The sequence below is a fragment of the Rhododendron vialii genome, chromosome 12a, assembly GCF_030253575.1.
Source record: "Rhododendron vialii isolate Sample 1 chromosome 12a, ASM3025357v1".
Taxonomy (NCBI): Eukaryota; Viridiplantae; Streptophyta; class Magnoliopsida; order Ericales; family Ericaceae; genus Rhododendron; species Rhododendron vialii.
Window position 1 is genome coordinate 10,756,401 of NC_080568.1, and position 22,838 is coordinate 10,779,238.

Consider the following 22,838-nt stretch of genomic DNA (forward strand, 5'->3'; position numbering starts at 1 on the left):
TTCCACAAAGGAAAGATAATGACTGACTAACTGCACTAAGCAGTGGTTGTTGGTGAGCTATTTTTTGCATTTTCCATTATACAAAACCCCAAGGTGGGTAATGGGGGCTCATTGATAAATGTGTAATTGGCACAATGGTTGAGTTGGGAGTAGTGGGGCTTCTTGGTTTGGTCCAGTTTGGTATGGCCTTTACCTTCCCTTAACTGTTTCCAATGCTACTGATATTATTAGTCAAAGTCTATCCCTTTCTCTTGAAAAATTATTTGGTGGTCTTGACGCACAACACGCGGTGCTTTAACGCTTCCCAAAACCACATGTACATTTCTACCGGCTCAAGTGTATGAACCCAGCGAAGATGGGTGGCGCCACTTGCGGTCTGGACCACTAAATAATTACTCCTTTCTTTCCCCATCCCCATACTCTCTCCTTATTTCCTTGACCAAAGGCCTCCACGGCTCCACCCCAAGTTAGGTCATACCCTCCACAAAGCTTGTCCCTTCATATTCTATTATTCCCCTTTCCCCCCACTTCAGACCAGTTCTGTTGTTGTATAATCTCTCTCTCTCTCTCTCTCTCTCTCTCTCTCTCTCTCTCTCTCTCTCTCTCATGTGTCTACACGCTTCCTATCTCATTTTTTCATGTCGTTAGGTAGGGCTGCTCACCTTCCTTTCGTGAGGGCTTTCTCTTTTCCAGACCCACAGTCGCATAGAGCTGAAAATAAATAAAAAAGTTACAACCCAAAAAATCAGCTCATACAAGCACTATATAGAATAGAACTTGACCGAATCACTCAGACTCTATCCTTTGTTCTCATTCCTATCTCTCTGATACCCATCCTCTTAGGAGTCTAATTCCTCTTCATTTGTTTTGGCTGTTTCTCAAATGAGGGCAATCACAGCAAAATCCCCTCATGACTCTTCATTCTCATTCTCTAGGAGGTACTTCAGTTGGAAGAGGAAGGTGGAAGACGAAGATGACAATGATGAGGAAATCCTAACTTTCAGCTCCTCCTCCCATGCTTGTGATCAGGAGGAGCTAAAGGTTCGCCAGCTCGACTTCCCAGTGCCAGCACTAACTACTGTAGCGAAGGCACCGGTGAAGAAGAAGAAACTGGCTAAGTTGCGATGGGCTCTTGCTGTTTTTGGCAGCAAGAACCGATCGCAACGCCACGCTGCGGGTCTGGGCACCCGAGTGGTGGGGACCCTGTTTGGTTACAGGAGGGGGCACGTCCATTTCGCGTTCCAGGAGGATCCCAAGTTGAATCCCGCCTTTCTTGTCGAAATTGCGATGCCGACGAGTGTTCTCGTTAGGGAAATGGCATCCGGGCTAGTCCGAATCGCGCTCGAGTGCGAGAAGAAGAAAACAGAGAAGAAAGTGGGGAAATTGCTTGAGGAGCCCATCTGGAGGGCATATTGCAATGGGAAGAAATGTGGGTACGCAATGAGGCATGACTGTGGGCCCGATGAGTGGAAGGTGTTGAACGCGGTCGGGCCGGTTTCGATGGGCGCCGGAGTGTTGCCGGGTTGTGGCGATGGGTCCGGGTCCGGGTCGGAGGGCGAGCTCATGTACATGAGAGCTAAGTTTGAGAGAGTTGTGGGGTCAAAAGATTCGGAAGCTTTCTACATGATGAACCCTGATGGCCATGGGGGTCCTGAACTCAGCGTTTACTTGATTAGGGTTTAGTTCTGGTCACTTGCCATGTCCAATTTGAGCTTCAAGTTTTGATGTTTTCATCAATAAAAGGTTCATTCTCTCCATAAAAGCTATGCCTTTCTTTTCTTTAAAATGTCTTTGTTTTCATTAATGGTGAATGGGAAAATCATTGTTCCTTTTTTCTTTTTCTTTTTGAGTTGTTTTTTTTTTGAATTTGGGCAGTGAAGAGGCCGGGAAAGATCAATATAGCATGTTTCATTGATAGAGATGGTGTTCGGTGTACTACACATCGTTCTACAAGTCTCCTTTAATAAGTTATAACCGTGCCCATTTCTTAGGATTGTTAATTTGTTTTATAAATGACATTATGCAACATAAATTTTAGTAACCCAATGATTTTGCTTTTTGTTTTTTTTTTTGGGTAACTCGATATCCGACCGGTTTTTGCATGGTCATGTAAAAGTTACTTCGGTATGATAAATCAAAACGCGCTAGCTAACTCAATCGCAAAAGGAACAGCAAGATATATAAGATGTGCTGCCATATTATTCTTATGAATTAACTATTCAAGCATGCATTAGAAAACTTAACAATCATGATTCAACTTTTCATTATTCTGACAATCAACTTTATCATATACAAAATAGATATTTTAATTAAAAGTACACTATTTAGAGCTCTTCCACTGGCCTGGCTACCTGACCTTTGGTGATGCATATGGGACTTGTGATTACATTGGCCTAGGGACAATATTCCCACCCATCACTTCCCCTTAAACATTAACCAGTTGGAACTATGCACATTAAAAGGTTATTCTCTTTCCACACAAAAAAAAAAAAAAATTACAACTAATAGCATAAGTCATCATGCATAGAGATGGCATCATAGGATCGAGCATCTCCATCAAACTTTTAGGACTAATTATATCTCCCTTTTTTTTCCCTCACTTTTACCACCATTTATGCAGCAAAAACTTACCTCGATCTTAGTATTGCTTGTAACTACCTAGACTCTCTTCTAGGGTGGAAAAAAAAATGATTATGAAGTGCTGCTGAATCACAACGTGGCCTCCACCACTCAACATTCATGTGAGGAAAAAAAATTCAATCCGCTAGAGCACCGCCACATGATGTCACATGCTCCTCTACCACAACACATGACTTTGTTGGATAGCAGTTTGGGTGGGATTTCCATCGGCTTTTGTTGTTATCTCTGATATGGTGTTTGCGCCACCCTAAGGCGACTTAGTGTCTAAATTTCTAACAACCACTGGTGTCGAATTTTATTGTCGGTGTGGATAGAGTTCTTGAGACTCGCATTTAAGATTTAAACATAAATTCGCCTCTTTGTGTATATTGGATATCGTTAGTGTTTAAGGTTTGGTTGTAGCTCTTTATCTTTGTTTTTGGATGAAAATCTATGTAAGTGCCGGACCGCTTTTAAAAAATGCAATTTGGGCTTCTCTTCAAAAAAAATATTTTAATATAAGATTCACGTCTGTGCTTGAATCAGAGATGCAGGCGAAAAGGAAAATGAAAAGAAATGTTTTTTAAAGTCCAAGTGCTCCATTCCAAACTCGATTTGACTCGGACCTGAAGCCTACATACATTCAGCACTTTGGGTCCAGTTGAGCCCTGATTTGGCCCAAAACCTATCCACTCTACGGCCCAATTTTACATTACCTAAAATATAAATAACCAAACAAGTCTCGGTAGCCCTAGATAGTGATCGTGTGCTCTTATTATAATTACAATGAAATTACTTAGGGGATTATACGCCAAGGGAAAGACATAGTCCACCAAAAGTGACCCTATTTTCCATTTTTGCTTTAAACTTTCGAAAAGTCAGGGTCGGCTCTGGTACTCACATCAACTTTTTAAATTCAAGAATCTTTTAAAATTAGCTCCCAAAATTTTTAGATTAACACGCACAAATTTTTCTTGGAAAATGATCATCAATATTCCTCGGCCTTCAAAGTTAAGTGAGAAGGTAAAAATATTAACAAAATTTCGATTAAAAAAGCAAACCCCACGTGAGGAAGTTTCTATATCGATAGCACCCGTTTTTCTGCAACAAATTTGCATCTGCCCATTTGCCGATAACCTTGCTAAATCCTAATTAGAGCAATACCTTCCTATAATCTATATGAGTCATGCTACAGACTCAGATTAAAGTACACAGATTCAGACACGGATGTATTAGAAAACACCTAATTCACGTGGGTTTAAAACGATATATGTGGTGTTCCTACATATTGGACATTTCAAACACATCTACACATGTTCAAATCTATACACCTTGGTCTTAATTTGTTCATAGCAGTTTTGAATCTCTTTGTAACGGATGTGCTAAAAGGTTTGTAAAGAAGTCGGTATATTACCAAACCAGATTTGACAAAATACCATTTCGTCATCCCTATCCGGCCCATTCTAGCACCTGTGGTATTGCCAAAGGATCCGGCTTCTCTACAGCCAACTGCAGAGAAGTGTGTGCAGTTCAATATGGACCATTCATATTGACAATTAGTGGTTCAGATCTATCGTTGAATACTCTTACTTGTAAAACTATATTCATACCGATGAGAATATCAAAACAAATCTTGACCATTAAAAAAATTATCCGACGGTTGCGATTACTTAGACTACACCTCTGCAGTCCAAACCTTGACTGCAGACAAGACATTTCCATAGCCAAATGATGTACAGTAAAATATTGATTCCAGCTGGAGTTATGGGTCTTTCATTTTTAATCAATTTTTCATTAAATTAAATTTTGATCTTATTATATGCCCCCAAGTCTTGGCCTAATTTTAGAAAAGACTATGATAGAAATCTCATTCTTGATGACATATTGAACCAAGAACCACGTTTTTAAACTATGCAGAAACTTGATTCCCACTCTATCTTGATAATTCCGAGTTCCTGGCTCAGTCCATAATATGTACCAATTCATGTTCGAATGTTATTCATTTTTAAATAAATATTTCCCAAATAAGATTATTGATCCAATTATAGAGTAAACATTTTAATGGCTACTTCAATGCTTGAATTACAATGAATATGAAGTCTAATAATTTAATTATCATTAATCATCCTCAGATTACAGGCATCTAGTTATAAAGGTGATTTTAAACCACTTTTCAGTCAATTGTATTAGATTAATTGACTAACCATCCATCTTTCCTACTTCCTAGCACAATAATGCAAGAACAACAAAACAGTTGTTGCCTTTTTTACCCTTTTCAAAAGTCAAATGTCATGCGCGCAGAGAGAGAGAGAGAGAGAGAGAGAGAGAGAGAGAGGGTGCCATTGAAATATTGGATCAAAATAAATTAAACAACTTAAATATAGACAAGGCACAACAAAATTCTATTGCTATGTTCTCCAATAATTCAACAGATCGTATACAAAACTTCCTTATGCTTGTAAAAGAATCTACAACACTGCAACAAACCATTTTTTCTATATGATATCCTCACCTTATGATCTCATGAGGCTACTTACTCGATCAAAAAATAATTACTACCAACCCTTTGGAGAGAAAATTAGGAAATTAAGATGGAGATGGAAAAATTAAGAACTATAGAATTCTGTATATGTAGTAGACCTTTTAATTCTCAATTTTTCGGTGAAGAGTTGGCAACTTCATTGTGCCTGTGTGATGGACCAGAAGGAGTGAGAGGGGTCCCTTTTGGCAACATGTTGAACACCAAACCTTGACGAAAATACCCTTCACCTTTTAGTCGCCGCAAATGCTCTGATACCTTTATCAGGCCGCCTTCCAGAACCATCGTGCCGCCCGGTCGAGTCGCGGCGCAAGAGCTGATGAGAATGAGGAAGAGAAAGAGAAATATCGGTTTAGAAGAAGCCATATGCATGTGAGAGTATATCTGTAGGGTTTATGGAATAAGTATATAGGCGTTTTGGCTCGAGAGGGGTTTATATACTTGTGTGTACATGGGGAGACAAGAAACAAGGTTAGCGTTATGCGGTTATGAGGATGTAAAAGGTGGAGAGAGAGAGAGAAGTGAGGTGCACGCCAAAGACTATTGAATTTTTCAACGGTATAGGAAAATAGAATGGAAATTCATATGGGTGCCGGCTTAAACTTTCCTTGTATTGTTCTGTTTGTTTGCAACTGGACATAGTGGACATGAAGTTTCTCGTACAATGCTCAAAAACAGGTTTCCTCTACAAATGTTACGCGTCACAAACAAAATTAATTGTGTACCCGAATAAGCTAGTTCGGATACTTTGAATTCAAAAAATTAATAATAATAAAGCTTCTACTTTTTCATAATCATTAATTTAACGATTTGATAAAATTGAAATTCGAAAATCAAAGCCGAAAGTTGAAAAATTAGATAAAAAAAAACTGAATGCTGAATTTTTTAATGCCAAAAGCTATTTGATAAACATTAAGACCATGTTCATTTTGGGATTGGGATTTGGGTTTTGGGATTTTGGATAATTAGTGCAAAAAAATAGATAGAGAAATGAGAGTAATAATTTAGAGAAATTTTATTGGAGACCGTGCGCAAAAAGGAAATTTCAAATTCCAAAACGAACATGGTCTAAGAGCCACATATATATAGTTTGAAGGGGTGGTGGTACGACAACGATAGAAGGATAGTGGTGGAGATCTAAGTGGTGTATGCATTTGGTGGTGTGGTGAAAAAATTTTCAATGCTTCTCGCACACCAACACTTGGTATCCCAGGACCCAAGCCCCTTCTCCACCATATATTTGGGGGGATCAAAGACAAAGTGTGTGGATCCCATCACAATGTGTGATAGAGAATGGATTTGGGGCTCAGGGGCACAGAGCGCTTGGTATGGTGATCATAGTGGTGACGGTGATCGTCATGTTGTGGTGCGGTGGAGAAGTGATTGTGCTAATGGTGGAAGGATGATGGTGGCAGTAGTGGCGGTGGAGATAGCAGCAGGGTGGGTCTGGTGATGACAACGGCGATTGGTGGTTTAGTTGCTATTAAGTGGTAGGAAAATTACATTTAAAGAGTTACAAAAATGAAAAACTACATCAATCATGTGAAGTCCGTAATAGAGTAATTAAATTAAGCTCAATACAAAACAACTTAGAAGACAAAGCGAACGATGAAAAAGTAAACTAAGTTAGGGTGTGTTCTATTAACATAAATAAAGACTAGTCCTGTTTAGGGAATCGTGGAATTTGAGTCAATACTTGTGTGTTGCACTTGAAATTGGTGTCAATAGCAATTTGTCAAGGGTTATTTGCTTCTCGGTCATTACGTACGTGGCTGTATGGTATCGGGAAAATATTGAATAATTAGGTCCCGTTCTACTAACACTTTTTTTACTACTACTATTAGAAAAAATGCATGTTTTGTCTTTATTAAAAAAATTACATTTGTTAATTTTGCACCAATTTTTTAAAATTATTTATTCGTCTAGACAAGTTGAATCAAAAAAATTAAAAAATTTTACTTTATCCAAATATCTAGGAAATTAACCAAACTTTTAAGTAAAAATTAAAGTTGACTTGCTTTGGGTAACAGCTAGCCTAACGCTCAAGTAAAAAAAAGTTTACTTTTACTCTTGACAATGATATGCACGATCCTAGTGGCTAACAGCCTAACACTCGCCTTTAACTACATAAAATTTTGAAAAACATAGCCAAGATCCCCCACGAATAACAAATATCTCATTCTTGACCATTCAACCATATCCCAGTTACCTATTGGCCAGATTCTGTGGAGTGGAAAAGTTATTGCTAGTGGAACTACTATGAAAACTGGTTATCTGATTTGCAAGCGTATATATCTCCGACGTGGTCTTACCTCATCAATGTTTGCTGGTGTATCCTTTGTGTTATCGCCGCTCTTTCTTTCGATATTGTCATGTTGTCGGTGCTCTCTTTTGTGTGATATAAGTCTTTATTAATCTTATTTTGATAGTTGCACTTAGTGGATTAATCGTAACGTTGTTTTTATTGATATATTTCCTATAACTCCCACCCCGGGAAAAGACAAAACCATATCCCACTTCAAATTTTTTAACGCGAATAAATAATTAAATGACTGAGAACCCATCCTCTTTTTTTAAGCGTATCTCTATAATATAAAGCTTCATGAGCCAACAAATATTCTTTGTATAATTGCATGATGACCAAAAAAATATTATTTTGTATAATTGGATGATCTCATTAACGGTCCGGACTAATTAAAAAAAGTAAAAGGGTCCACGTCACAACTTTAAACGCGGACTTTGTTTTACTAATGGCTGGCTGGTGCCAATTTTTGGAAGAAAATCTTGCGTTTGAAAGGTCAAGTACTTCTAGGAATGATGTCGTAGCTAGCAAGCTAGCCCGAAAAGTGGGAAAACTATACGCTGATTGACCGAATGAGACAGACATTACACGGATTTAGGTGGTAAATTAAGGTGGCGGTGACCCGGTGGTCCACAAGTTAAGATTTGACTGTATTACTATTAAGTAGAGTTCAAGGCGTGCTATTGACACTCCCTCCGAACGCCCTCCCTACTCAAGTCTTTATTAGACCCGTTTGGACTCCCCCCTTGGATCGCTCTGGCTTCAAGTGAGGCAGCGCGCACCTTTGCGCTCCGATCACCACTTGTGGACTCACTACAGGTTCGTTGGCTTTATGGTCATGCCTAGAGACAGATCCCCAAGCCTAGTCTCCGCCTTCATTCCCCTTTCCTCGTTAGCAGTTAGCAGGAAAAAAAGGTCCTAATTACAAACATAAGACAAAGACCGGCCGGTGATGAAGGAATACAAGGATGTTGGCCAAATGAAGTTACTATCACTTTGAGCGCAGACCAGTAAGAGGGGTGAGATTCTAGGCAGATTCACATCACGTAGACTCTTGTGAGAGATCTAATGGCGGAATCAGGCATGGACTAATTGTGTGAGGTAGGAATTTTCCGCGGTCAAGCACACATAGCTTCTAGATGATATCCAATGGAAAACATTTTCAGTGCATGTTCGAACACGTACAGATTCGGATGTAGACCTCGCATAATACATGTGAAACCCACACATATCAGACAGCTTGAGCATATTCTTCCTAAATTTTTCTTTTGGTGTTTTTATACATATTATGTGAATTTTTGTTAGATTCACGTTATATCTTGGATTAGTCATTCGTCTCGATGAGAGAATCCTTTGTTATTAGAGCCCTTCGCTGTTGCCCCGCAGCGGGGAAGACTAGAAGAATACCACTTGCTTGTTGGTTTGTCTACAAAAAATAAACTACTCTATATTTATATTGCATTTGGAGGCCCTGTTCTTTTGCTTATATTTTTTTTGTCTTTAGTATATCTTATGTGAACCTTTTTCAACATCGATCTATATTTTTAAATTTTTTTGAATTCTTTCATCGAGACGAATGATTAATCATGAAAAAACTTTAAACAACACAATGCGAAAATTAAATAATACCGAAAAAAATACAAAAGCAATATTTGAATGAGAACGGGGCTGAATGTGTGTTACTGAACTTGTAATACACGGGTAGATTTATTGCTGTTCTCTTCAAGCATATGGTGAGCCACACGCCGGAAAGGGGAGTCAGGCCACTGACTGATGACTAGGCCCCGTTCCAGTTCCTGAAAAAATGATTTTTAGAAAAAAAAGGTAATTTCAAGTTCAAAAATCATGTGTTTACGCAAATAATTTTCCTACCAATATAGATCTACTTTGATAGATCTCATTGAGATCTTTTAAATGATATAAAAAATTAAAAAATTATTTTTCATTTTCATTATATTTAAGCTTGAAAATACCTTCTTTTTGAAAAAGAAGATTTAAAAAGAAAGCGGAACGACTGGGAGCCCCTCTCTGCTGAGGTTTTTTTTTTTTTTGAAGTACTTATTTTTCTTTTTACAAGACAGATCATTCTCTCACAATACATTATCTTTAATTCAACAAATATAAGTACTTATTTAAATTAATGAAACACACCCCAAGACGAGGACTCAACGAAGCGTGACCGATGACCCTCCACCAGCCGTCGCGGACAACTACGATTATGCCTGCAGCTGCCGGCTTCTTCTAGCATTCCGGGTGCCCCCAAATATTTTCTTTCGCCTTTCCTCTTTAATACTGTAAAACACGAAAATACACTACTATTTTGCACTTCCAGTTCCTTCTCATTGCAAAATCAGACCAGGAAACATGTCTCTGTCAATAACTTTAACTTCCTTTATTTTTCCTTTGCACAAAGTTCCAACAACCACTAGAAGTGAAAAAAAAAATACTAGCAATGGAAATCCAAGAAAACCACAGGCAACGTGAATTTCATCCTTACAAATTGAAAAACGATCATTGGATTTTCCACCTCTGTAGTTGTGTAACCTTCGAATTACCAAATTGAGACAGTATATAAACACCGATAAATGATTAGATCAGTAGAAGCACAAGAAACAAGTAAATATCTTGAGAAAAAATGTTCAGAACTGTATATGGAAAACAAACAAAGAAAACCGGACACCTGAAAATCAGCGAGGAAGCAGCTGACCTATTGAACCAAAGAAAGGAAAAACTCACAGATCACATGCTGGTCTGTATCCTGTAATGACCAATGCAGGGCTCAAAATATCACAAGAAAGCAAGGAGTACAGAAGGCACCAAAAAATTAGAGACCACAACAAATGGAAGTCAAAAGAACTGTGCACCATTTTGCGGCTAGGATGCCAAAAACAACTAGGCTGTGCTGTAACTAAGTAACAGATCAGCTCTCAGATTATCTATGGAAGCAGAGAGGGCACCCTCCTCTTTCCCAAGCTGCAGTTCTCTTACGTATTTCTCAAATATTTTTTAAAAACCTTGATACACAATACACATGAGAGAGAGAGAGAGAGAGAGAGAGAGAGAGCAAACTAAAAGGCAAAAGTGTGTCATGTGCTAAGGAATTTCCACAATTTCTTTCCAATCGATACTTCACCAGGATGCTCATGTTCGTCATCACCATCATCGTCAATGTAATCGCCATCACCACCATCGTCATCGTCATCGTCGTCGTTATTGTCATTGTCATGGTCACCTCTATTGGAGTCAAGAAAAGTGTCATGCCCCGATGTACCATTTCCCTCCTCACTTAAACCAATAGTTTGAACCAACTTCGCTGCTTCAGACTTGTCATCAACATCTGCCGCTGTCTCTAACTGCATTTTGAATGAGAATGGGATATGCCAAGCACATTTAGCTTAGTATGAAGGACAAGGGAGAGTGCTCAATAGTAGGGGATAAAAGTAAAAGCTTTACCCTCACAGCCCTGTCAGACGAGAACTCCTGAGTATCAATACTTTCACATGTTGTACAATGCACCAACAAAGGTGCTGAAGCAACTCCAATGTTTGGTACTGCTGCATCTGAATTGCCACCACCTTTGTCATCTGATCGTTTCTCATTATTCTTTTTTGTCTCAGCTTTAGTTGATCTGTCCACGGCTGCACTGAACCAGTCAGATGCAAATGTTAGAACCAACTGGATGGTATATCACATTTCCAGTAAGGTGAAGTTATATGAATAATCCAACTTGATCACAGGCCAAGGTAATCAAAAGATCTTTGCTATCTATATTCAATCACAGTAAAGTGTTTCCATAATCTTCCATTCAAATTCACGTTCTTCAAGTAGTAAGAAAATATCCAACGTAACTCCTCGGAAACCAGTTACTTATTCATTTGTTGACACTTGCAACAATCAATCTTGAATAACGAAAAGGGTAATAAATTACATGAGGAAGTGAGAAAAGTGAAATAGGAAGAGACCAAAGCAACAGAACCCGACAACTTGAAGTTTTATCACAAATTGCAGTATTACCATTTGCCAAAATACTACCGTAGAGTCCTTTTACAATTAGGGGACTTCAATGTTTCATTACTGAATCCTAAAAGGGGAACATGAGGTGTCTTAAACTAGGGGCACGCGAAGCTCTTCCATTCCATCCAATCTTTCTTTGTTGAACCATAACATTGCAATAGTTTACTAAAACATTGCAGCCTTACTTTGTTAAACCATACCATAAAGGGCATTTTGTCTAAAAGCTGAACATTCATTAGGCAAGTTGAGTGAGAATGCAACTATCAGGGAATTTCCGGATGTGACGTTCTCTGACACAAAACTCAAAGAAATATATTAAATTGATAAGATATATACAACATTTATTTAAAGAAAAACAAAACACCTTTTGGGGCAATTTTCCAGATCAACCCATAATTTCAATGGATGTAAATAAAAGTTTTTGGACCATGAATGGTCAACAGTTCCTTTGTCTGTTAAGGATGACTTTCCAATATTATACTACAAGATCAGAGATCAGATAACACGAATTACTTGCAAAAGCTGTTTAAATGCAAGGATATTATTGTCCATCAAGGGCTCAAGCTTGGGAGAGATTTGACACATCAAAAAATTGCACAGAATAATAAAGTCATTCAAAATGTAACACTACGTGTTTTTTACTTTAGTCAAACACTTCACGCCTACACTTGAAGTTAATTAGTTCAATTCAGATACTAAAGAAAACACTTACGTCTTGCGTCGCCTGAGATTATAACGTGTTTCCCCAGGGGTGTGCATGGCTGGAGCAAATGTCTGTCGCTTCTTTCTGGGCCCACCTGCAGTAACACTCTCAGAACGCCCTTCGCTGTCATCAGGATCCTGCGCAGACACTGAGATTCCAGAAGTTTGTGCATGATGCCTCTTCCTTGCATTTGTGCCAGTAGCAGAATCATTAGGTTGCGACTCAGGCAAATTCGGGACTTCCAAAATCTCTCCTAAAATAGCCTTGGCATCTTCAACCACTGCCTTCACAGAGCGTGTCCTATGAATACCACCCCTGGGCTTTCTCCCAGTTTTGCGTTGATTGCTCATTTCTGATTGCTGGGACTCCTCTAACAAGCCCTCCGCGATCCCAACTGAGGGTTCTGGTCTCTCTTCATCTACACTTTTTCCGCTTTCTGCGCCTATGTCTGTTATTTCTGCTCTATTGACCTCCACAACAGACAAAGGTGATTCCAGATTTTGAACATCACTAGGGGACAATTTGAAAATTCTTGAGGTGCATTTTCGGAGCCAAGACACAGGAGATCTTTTCATACTGTTTCCTTCAACGGCACCCTGAGAGCTCGTTAAAGCTTCTTTGGCTAATTCAGAAAAAGGAAGGGCCTCAAGTTCTTCCATGTCAGGTAACTGAAGATCAGAAAGCACAAATTCTCGTGTAATATTCCCACAGCTGTTACAACTCTTAAGCCTCTCAACAAATGCAAGAAACCTGCCTCTTTCATTGATGAATTGTTCGCGCTGATCCTTAATCTTCTTGCTAAGAACACCAAGCTCATCAATGTCCCTCCGCATTTCAAGTTGATCTGTTTCCAGTTGCTTCTTGTTCAAAGCAACTTCCTGCTTTTGCTTTTCCATTTTAGGCCTGTCAGACCTCATTTCCTCTATTTCCCCCTGGACAACTCCCTTCATGTAGTTGATATTGGTGAGTTCTTTCCGCCTCTCCTCCTCAAATGCTTTCTCCTTTTCGTGCAGGTGTTTCTCTATTTCTTCTTGCCTAACCTGAAACTCGGTCTCAAGATCTCTTTTCCTCAACTCAAACTCGAGAAGTAACTGGCTGTGTTCACTTCGTGCTTTTTCAGAAAAAACTGACTGCTCATGCTTCATCACAGCTTCAAATGATTCTCTCTCTAACTTGACGTTTTCCAACTCTCTCCTTATATAATCCTGTGTCACAACTCTGTCCTTTTGCAACCGTTCCTCTTCTGAGCGATGTGATTTTTCTAGCTCCTCTCTTTTTTCATCAATAACCCTGAATGCCTCAGCAATGGAAACTCGTTTCTCATCCAATGCTTCCCACTCTTCCTCAAATTTCTTTCTATCCAGCTTCAGATCCTCACCTTCCTTCAAAAGCAGCTCCTTCTCAAGTCTGTACTTTTCTATCTCCTCTTTCAACTCTAACTGCAAACGAAGATGTTCAGCTTTCTCTTCTTCAGTAATCACAAGTTTTTCCTTCTCTTCGCGTATCTGAAGTTCGTGCCGACTTATCTCAGCCCTCAGTTTATCAAGCTCATCTTTGACAATATGCAGACTTTCTTTATCAGAAAACATTTGCTTCATTTCAACTTCCAGTCTTCTCTCCTCAGCTTTGATAGACTTCTCCATTTCCTTTGAAGCTTTCAATGCTGCTTCAAGGTCCTTCTCTTTCTCCTTGAGTCTCTCAGACTTCTTTTCCAATGCTTGCTCTCTTTTTCGAATTTTTTCCTCCATGTGATTGATTTCTGCTTCTTTTTGCTGCATTGCTTCTGTCTTGTCTCTAATTTCATCATCAAGTGATTTCCTCCTCTCTTCCATTTCCAAATCAAATTCCATCCCTTTTGTATCCAGGCAGGCCCTGTGCTCATCAAGGACCTTCTGAATCTCCACCTATAACATAACTAGAGAAATTAAGCACAATTCTAGTATAGTGGAGTGTAGGATCTCAAAACTAAATACAATTTTTCAAAAGCCAATTGCATCAATATTCACCTCTTTCCATATGCAATACAGATATTTGGCGACTTACAAAAATAAAACAATCAAATACTGGAGTCCATTGTATTGGACCAGATTAATTCGATTGATTGGAAGACCATACATGCAACAAATATAGTGTAATAGGGTCAGTGACCACAAGTGAATGCCATGGACTCCTTCATAGTCCAAATAAAAAATTCAGAGCTACTCTTTCGACCGGTTGTCCCACTAGGTAACCAGCTTTTACTTGACAAAATTAAAAGATCAAGAGTGAAGTGATAGGAACATGCACCCTCCTCCAGTTTATACCATAAACTTAACCTGCAATGATCTAGCAGTGAAAGATTAGGTGTTGTGACTCACTCTTTCTCTGGCACTAAGCTTTTCTGTCAAAGCAAGTAATTCCTTCTCCTTCGTCTCTAGGCAGCTTCTAAGAGATTCAGCTTTCTGCAAATTAAACAGGAGATAAATACCATTGATAACTTCGTCAATTTGATTTATTTACTATTTGACAGGTTTGACTTCATCAATATCACATAAAAAAACTGACATAGATCAGAAGCTCACTTCCTCTTTTGCAACCAAGTCCGAAAATCTAGTTTCTATATCTTCTTCTTTCTCCTTCAAAGCTTTTCTAGCCAAATCGATCTTCTTCTGTGCAACTTCAAGTGTCTTCTCTTTCTGCTCAAGTGTCCTGTCCCTTTCATTTGCCTTTTCCTCTCTCTGATTTATGGTTCTCCGACCCTCACAAAGCCTCTCTTCAGCTTCCTGCATTTTCTTCTCCCACTCCTGCAAATCTTTTTTATGTTTATGAAAAGTTGCATCATGCACTTCTCGCCTGATAAAAACAGAGGAATGGAAAAATTAATGCAGATCAAAAACTTCCAAAAAATTAGAGCTAACACAAAAGCGCAATGTGAAGTTGTTTGAGAACATACTCTGTGTTAAAGGATAGGCGCTCCCTCTGAAGCACACTTTCACGAGACTCCAATTCTTGTAGTTTCCTGTCCAGCTCTGAATTCTTTCTACTAGCCTCGGCAAGTTTCGCATCAACAGCATGCAACTTTTCCTCCACCTCAAATGATTTATCCTCGATTCCAGCAACCAAGGCATTTGCTTCAACTATCTTAGCCTCAGATGCAAACTTGACTTCTGCATGATCTGCATGCAATTCCCGTAATGCCTTCTCAAGCTGCATGGATTGTTACAAAATTGCACACACATGATTCAACACAAAAGTTAGAGCCCAAACCGTGGAATACAAACAAACAATCTCATTAGGAAAATGCAGAGCAAATCCTTAGGGGAAAATATAGATACCAGTCATACCACTATAACCGTAATAACATGCCCACATTAATCGAATGAATTTATAACTACGAGCAACTTAAACAGAAAAGACTACTTAACCACAACATACGAAGTACATAGAATAAAAGATTTCTGCTCCAAGGCGATATATCAAAACACTAAGAAACTTTCGAACCACTAAGGAAGCAATACTAAATGCAATGTTTGTTTTGTTTAACAACTTACCACACAGACCAATCAAAGTTACCTAAGCAATAGTACGAAAGAGACGCTTGGTACTCTGGGTGGCAGTCCAGGGTAAGGTATACACCTATTTTACCTAGACGCTAGTCGCTCCAGTTGGAGGAACGGGAACAGCAACGTGGAATGCCAAAAGCTCTGAATGGAGGTACAAAAGGGGTAGCCTTCTATAGCAAACAAACACTACTATAAGATATACTTCTTCGAAGTGATATAACATCTGATAGCATAAAATGATATTTGAAATTCTTCCTCATAACAGTTCTGACTTTGGGGGATCACTTTGGATTACTAAATTGACCGTATTAGGATTGAGGTGTACCATGTTTCGGAACTACATCTAGAGCATATATCTCGAGTGTAGTCGTGTTCCCTGGTAATATAGCACCCAACCGTAAACCAAGGACATCGGGTTGTGTTTTTACTGTCAAAAAAACTCAATAGAAGGATAGTCGGAAAAAATACTCCACAGTAGGGCATTCCAAAGTACGATAAGGTTTGCTACTCCACGCCGTGGCGGCTCCAAGAATTTGTACTAGTGTGTTCAAAAGTTACCTTTCTATTAACCAAAATTACCTTTCCACTCCACACCGTGGAATCCACGGAACTCAAAAGGTGCTTGCCCTAGGGTTTCTAGTACCAAAGGCAGGGACATAATCGAGACTCAAGAATGGTGTTAGGGGCTTATCTCTAGAAATTATAGAATGGAACCAACAAGAAATTCTGTTTTACGGTGTACACTGATGCTAACATAATCTGGGAGTCTAATTTTCCAAAGACTTCGGGCTTGTTCGGTTGAGTTTTTGAGTCTTGGACTCTAAATTATTACCCTACTCCAAAATCCACTCATTACCCCTATCTTCAACCATTACTTTCATTTTTATCTCTATCTCTCTCCAATCATTACCCCTATCTCCCTACCCTAATCATTACAAATTCAAATCCAAAATCCAAATCCAAAATCCCCAAAACGAACAAGCCCTTCATGTTGTCCAGCCTTTTGGTATGCCCTTCATCAATCTTCTGGGTTTTGTCAGATCTTTTCTCTCAGCCAAGTAATGTCTGGGTTTTGGTTTTACCGTATACTCTGCTAATTGACAAAAATCTATTCTCCCGCAACACACACACACACACACACACACGGAGTCTTTCACAGGAATGCCGTTCAGATATTGGTTATGGTAGAATAACAATTTTTAGGTGATCAAATGTCATGTGTGTAATAGAAAGTTAAGTTACTATTTACGGAGTATAAGTTTTATATTTACTTGGATAGAGACTCAACTACATCCACAAACAAGTAGAAATCCAAAACTATGAAGGGATTACAGGTGATGGTAAAACAAGGGAAGTTAAGATGGGTGGTTCAAAGATTTCAATAACCAAACGCAATAAAAATTGAAGACACGTATACAATTTCACTAGGGGCAAAATATGTCCAGTCCATTAGACAGAACCCACCACCAGCTTAGACCAGAGAATCGATACCTAACCCCAACTTCTTTGTCTTTCAATTCCAAAACCTTAGTTTTTCAAAACACCTTGCACCCAGCTACATCCTTCTGTCTACTTTGACAGCCAGAAGGCCCAAAATGCCTACTTTGACCATCAAAAACTTGTAGAAACCACTTTTTGGAAATCCAACAACTTACTACTTCCAAACCAAGCCAAATTCCAATAATAAGTATCATCCTTACCATTCAGACCATCTATTTAACCTCAGAAACATTAAAAATAAAATAAAAATAAAAACTACAATTGAGACAAGACTGAGCAACTTACTACGTACAAAAACAAGCCAAAATCCAATACTTATTTTCTTCATTGAGAGTAAAAGCCCAGTGAATCATAGGTACCGATTGACCACCTCATAAAAAATAGAAGACACTCACCTTTTCAAGGGGTTCACCGACATCAAATAAGATGATTGAACATAAGAATGCCATTACGATGCAAGTGATAACCAAACTAATGTCACAAAAACCCATGAGCCTATGACACTTCAAACAGTAAGCAAGCAAGCAAGCAATAATGAAAGACATTTCATAACTTCTACACCATTTATGCCACTGATAGATACATAAGGTCTGTAGAAGCATCTTACATCAGCCACACACTGCTTTTCAATGCCCAAAGCTTTTCTGATATTCGCCTCTCGCTTCTCAACTTCAGTTATTGCAATCAAATGCGCTGTCTGCTCTCGTTTGATGACTTCTTGAACCACAGCTAGTGCTTCTCTCACTTCTTCATATTTTGACGCCCACTCCTCCTTCTCAATAAGCAGCAGCCCCATATTATGCTGATAATCGAAAAGCTGTTGGGGGAGGGGGAAAAAAAGTCAATCATAAACATAACCTCTTTGCCCAAATTTTGTGATATGAGACTTCAACTAGTATCTAAAAGTTCAAAATCAAGCTAACATCAATGAGTACCTATGCCTATACAAATAGAAAATGTAAACGAAGTTTAACGAAACATATGGCATACCTATAGAAAATATTCAGCAACTAAAAATCAAGGAGTCAGCAGGAAAGGGAATATGAGTTTTTAAACGACACTCAAGGGAGTAAGGACAATCACTTTTATTTACATTTCGAAAAAAATCCACCATGTTAGGCAAGATTAGGTGATTTGGGAGGATAGACTCGACACATACCTAACATTTAACAATATGTTCACAAAGTGGCTACCCCATGTTCGAACTTCGAACGTATAATCTCAAGCTTCCAGAACCGGCTTAGAGGGGAAGCCGAGGAAGCCATCGCTTCAGGCTCCCAATTTTTTGGCCCAAGGAAGAGCCCAAAAAATACAGTGTATACTATGAAATAGTAAAGAGTTCCGATAACCTTCAAATAACTTCTTCTTGGTAGTGTGGCGGTCAAAGCTCTTTCAATGCTTAAGGAGCTGGGTTCAAATCTTGGGCCCTTAAGCTTTTCTCAACTTTTTCCAGCAAAGGGGCCCTTCTAGCAATCAATACGGACAGAGTTGAAGAGTGTGCAGTAGGTGCAACTTCTTCCTGTTTTATTTTAAAGTGCAAATTGCCATAGAATTGGTTTAACTCCTAAAACGATATCAGCTATAAGAAGGTCATCCCTTATTCCATTCCTTCCTCAGGTCAGGAATGGCGGGATGCTAACTTCCTACGACTCCAAACCGTACAGTAGTTACATCCGGACAGACAGCTAGCTCCTAACTCGTTAGCTACTATAGTATGGAACCCCCCCTAAATCCCCCCCTGGCTATGGGGGGACTACTCGGTCTCCTTCCTTCGGTTTGTTACCATTGTTTTCTTACAATCAAAACAATAAGAAAAACCAGAGTGTTCCGTAAACTCACTGCACTAATTTCTTCCTTGCCTTAACTCAAAGCCGCAAGTCCTTTAATTCACTTTCAGATAATAAAGGTCAATAGCTTCCTATTCTATTTGACATGCTCGTGCATTCAATAAGCAACGACAACTACTACTGCTAGTGCGAGTGAAGAAAGGAAAAGACATTAGCTCTTGTACTGGGCCGTAGCTACACGGAAGTGACCCACCCCCTCCTTTATAGCTCGAAAGAAAGACAGCTTACTTAGTTAGCTTTCCAGCAAGTCAAGGACAATGAAGAGGACGAGAGCACACCACTCCCCAAGCGGTGCACTCCCTATATCCCTTCTCTTTCCTCTTTGGGTCGTTCACTCATTTCCTCTTATGCTGATGTCACCTCTGCTTTATGTGCTATGGTGACATCGCTATGAGTCCGTTCGCTCCCTCCTTCCAATAAGCCATCTGTTCCGCTACTCTCGGGCCTAACGACTAGTTAGTCCCTTCACTCGCTTATAGAAAGAACGAGAGCCAAAACTGCTATACGGCCGGCCAGAGATACTATAGTTGTTGTCCTCCCCCTCAACCGACCGGAGACGACAGCTAGCTCAACTATATTACATCTTGTCACTAAATTTTGTTGCATTTCAAAGCAAAAGACGTTGAATTATGATAAAGTTTCTTTCATTAGACCTTTTAGTTTCTACTTCACTTTGGGGCCCCAATATCTTTGAGCTGGCTCTGCAAGCTTAATAGGTTGAGTATTAAGTTTTAACCAGTAATTCTAATAAGAAAAAACACAGAAAAACCATTAGAGCCCGTTACCACAGACATATATTTCATATCGATGGAATTAAATAGTTTAACCGTAGGTAGTTTGTTAAACTGGGAACTGGAAATGAGATAGATGAAATTATTTCATTGCCATCCATGTATAACTACAATTCTCAACACGAATCATTTCAAATAATCCGTAGTAAACTGTTACTTCAAATCCCCCATGACAAAGCTCTCAAATTCAATGATAAAAACAATTGTAAACATCAAATTGAAATCCTACCAATTCTCAATGAATAACGTGTCAAATGTCTTCATTTCAAATCCAATTTTACAAAACGGAGCCTTGGTGTTAAGGCATACATATTTGAACCACCGATTGACCATCATACATTACCATTAGCGCAAAAACATATTGTTTTATTGAGCTTATCTTAGGCGCTTCAAAAAAAACAGTTAGACCAAAAACATACAGCTAAACAAACCAAACCAAGCTCTCTTTTTTTAAATAAGTATAAAACAAACCAAACCAAGCTAAACCAAACCAACTACATAAGTTTGTCTTTCCCATTGAGTTCTATCGAGCATTGCATTCCATAATGTTCAGAAAACCTAGTTCCTCTCAAACTACCGCCTCCAATGTCAGTTTGGCTTATTTCTTTGTCTTTTTATTCAATTCTGTTAGCATTTGTTAGTTTTCTTATATACTACGTAGTATTTATTTATGTCTTTATTCAAAAACATTTGAGCTTGGATCGTGATTTTTTATTTTTCTGATCTCTCTCGTAAGTGAAAAAAAAATAATAAAGACACAAAATTGGCTTACTGTAGCCAAACCAATACTTCTCAAAATTACCTCTCTCTCAAGCCTGGAAACCTTCTCCGCCACCGCGGCCAAATCCCTCCTCTCCATTTCCCCTTCATCCAAAAACCCCGCCTCCCTAAACCTCCTCCAATCCTCCTCCATACCCCCCGCCCCGTCCTCTGCCGCCATCATCCCGCTCTCATTCAACAAACCCAAAGGCGGCGGCGGCGGATTCCCTGAGTTCCTGTTGTGGGTCTCACCCTCGCTCCGTGGCGTAAACCTCGGCGCCGACCTCCTCTGCGGCGTAAACATCGCGCTGAATGGTGTGTTTCATACACCAAGCCCTAGCACGTGAGTGTTCGAACCGTTCAAAAAAACCCTAGTTTTGGACCGGTGAGAAATCGACGGTTTGACGGAAAATTGGACGGGTTGTTAAAGAGTATGCGAATTCCGGTGGGAGTGTATGAGGTACAGGGGTTGTTGTGGGAAAAAACGGCGACTTGGGATTTTCTTTCTGTGAAGCGATCGATTTGGCGAAGGTTGTAAAATCGCGTTGTGTTGACGAGACGATCTTGATCTGGTTTTACGAATTTACCTTTGGTTGGTTGGGGTTTCCCTCGGAGTCTTGGAGGCTAAATGAGGGGTATTATCGGATGTTTATTTGCCATGCGGATATCCCTATTGTCAGATGTTTTACTGTAGATTTTTGTGTTAAACAGAACATACCCAAATTTGACAGGAAAAAAAAAGAGTACTGCTAGGTGTACCGACCATTTTTGGACCGAAACCGTACCGACGGCCGCGCGCGGCCATCTCCGGCCATCGGACGGCCGATCCGAGCCGTCCAAAAATTTTAAAAAAAAAAACCGAGGGGCCCCACGCGGGAATTAACGTCATCCGATGTGTGTAGGGTGCTTGATCTAAACACCCTATTTTTCGTGTATATATGTATACACGAAAAATAGGGTGTTTAGATCAAGCACCCTACACACATCGGATGACGTTAATTCCCGCGTGGGGCCCCTCGGTTTTTTTTTTTAAAATTTTTGGACGGCTCGGATCGGCCGTCCGGTGGCCGGAGACGGCCGCGCGTCGGTACGGTTTCGGTCCAAAAATGGTCGGTACACATAGGATTTTCGAAAAAGAAAAGGTAAAACAATCAAATAAAATGTGTGTACTCAATGACGGACGCAGAATTTATACTCAGAAACTCGAATTATATATATTTTTACATTAAAAATAAAAACATAGCCTTTTTTTGGTTGATAAACTAAAAACATAGACTATTAACATTTGAATTGCCGCTTACTAGTTTTGAGAAAAGACGAGACCTTGTACATATGCAAAAATGCATTTTAATCATATAAGCATGATGAAAAAATGATCGATAACTTAAAATTAGAGGGTGGGTTTTCACACACACATAGAAACTTTATGAATTTTTTCACTCAAGCGACCTCTTCTTCTTTTTTGACAAAAGTGAGAGGTACTGCATTGATAAAGCCCAACGACACTTACACAAAACGAAATTCATTACAGATAACTTGGATAAAACCAAACTAATCATCTAACTGATACAAAATGAGAAAGAACGAGGAGATTGATGTCTACCTTCAGCTAAGCGAAAATTCATATATCTTATAGCAATTTCAAAAAAGATACATTGCTAGCCAAGAAAAAAAAAACAATAACTCAAATGATTAGATGAACTTCGACCAGAAATGAATACACTAGTGAATTTCTAGCAAACTACCAACAGATGCATATTAATCTTCTCGAGCCCGAACAGTAAACAAATCGCCCAAAGGCGAACGTTATTACTCTCATAATGAGAGACAAAACTCTCACAATGAGAGACAAAAACTCCCACAGGTCTTGTTCTAAATCCAGTCGTCCAAAAAACCATCGAATGAATCGCAACTCTCATTGCCTCCACCACTGCTGCCACATAGGCTCCGGCGACGGATTACATGCAGACAAACGACTCCGGTGACGGCTGAGCCCGCCGAACAGAGAGGGCCAGATCTGACGGGGAAGAAAACGAAAAGAAAAAACTATAGAGAAGAGGGGGAAGAAAGAGGAGCATAGGAGGAAGAGCGGATGGAGGAGGAGGAGGAGGAGGAGGAGGAGGAGCCCGGGGGAGGAGTGAGAGGGGCGCCTCCCCCCTAGGCAGAAAAGCAAGGTGGCTGTAGCTTCTCAAAATCGCCTTAGAGCTCTCAAAACCCTAGGA

The 22,838-nt window shown here is 39.5% G+C and overlaps 2 protein-coding genes across 2 annotated transcripts; one reads left to right on the forward strand and one right to left on the reverse strand.

Moving 5' to 3' along the window:
• The first annotated feature begins 536 nt into the window (after positions 1 to 536).
• Positions 537 to 1,842, forward strand: LOC131311750 (protein MIZU-KUSSEI 1). The gene has a single exon (XM_058339315.1). The coding sequence runs from the start codon at positions 883 to 885 to the stop codon at positions 1,681 to 1,683; it is 801 nt and encodes a 266-aa protein (XP_058195298.1). The 5' UTR covers positions 537 to 882; the 3' UTR covers positions 1,684 to 1,842.
• An 8,222-nt stretch (positions 1,843 to 10,064) lies between these two features.
• LOC131311751 (nuclear matrix constituent protein 1-like) lies at positions 10,065 to 21,259 on the reverse strand. The gene is made up of 9 exons (XM_058339316.1): positions 20,660 to 21,259; positions 17,827 to 18,036; positions 15,110 to 15,363; positions 14,739 to 15,009; positions 14,535 to 14,618; positions 12,187 to 14,081; positions 10,914 to 11,103; positions 10,530 to 10,813; positions 10,065 to 10,218 (listed from the first exon to the last, which is right to left on the reverse strand). The coding sequence occupies exons 1-8, from the start codon at positions 20,918 to 20,920 to the stop codon at positions 10,547 to 10,549; spliced, it is 3,432 nt and encodes a 1,143-aa protein (XP_058195299.1). The 5' UTR covers positions 20,921 to 21,259; the 3' UTR covers positions 10,065 to 10,218; positions 10,530 to 10,546.
• Positions 21,260 to 22,838: the final 1,579 nt, after the last annotated feature.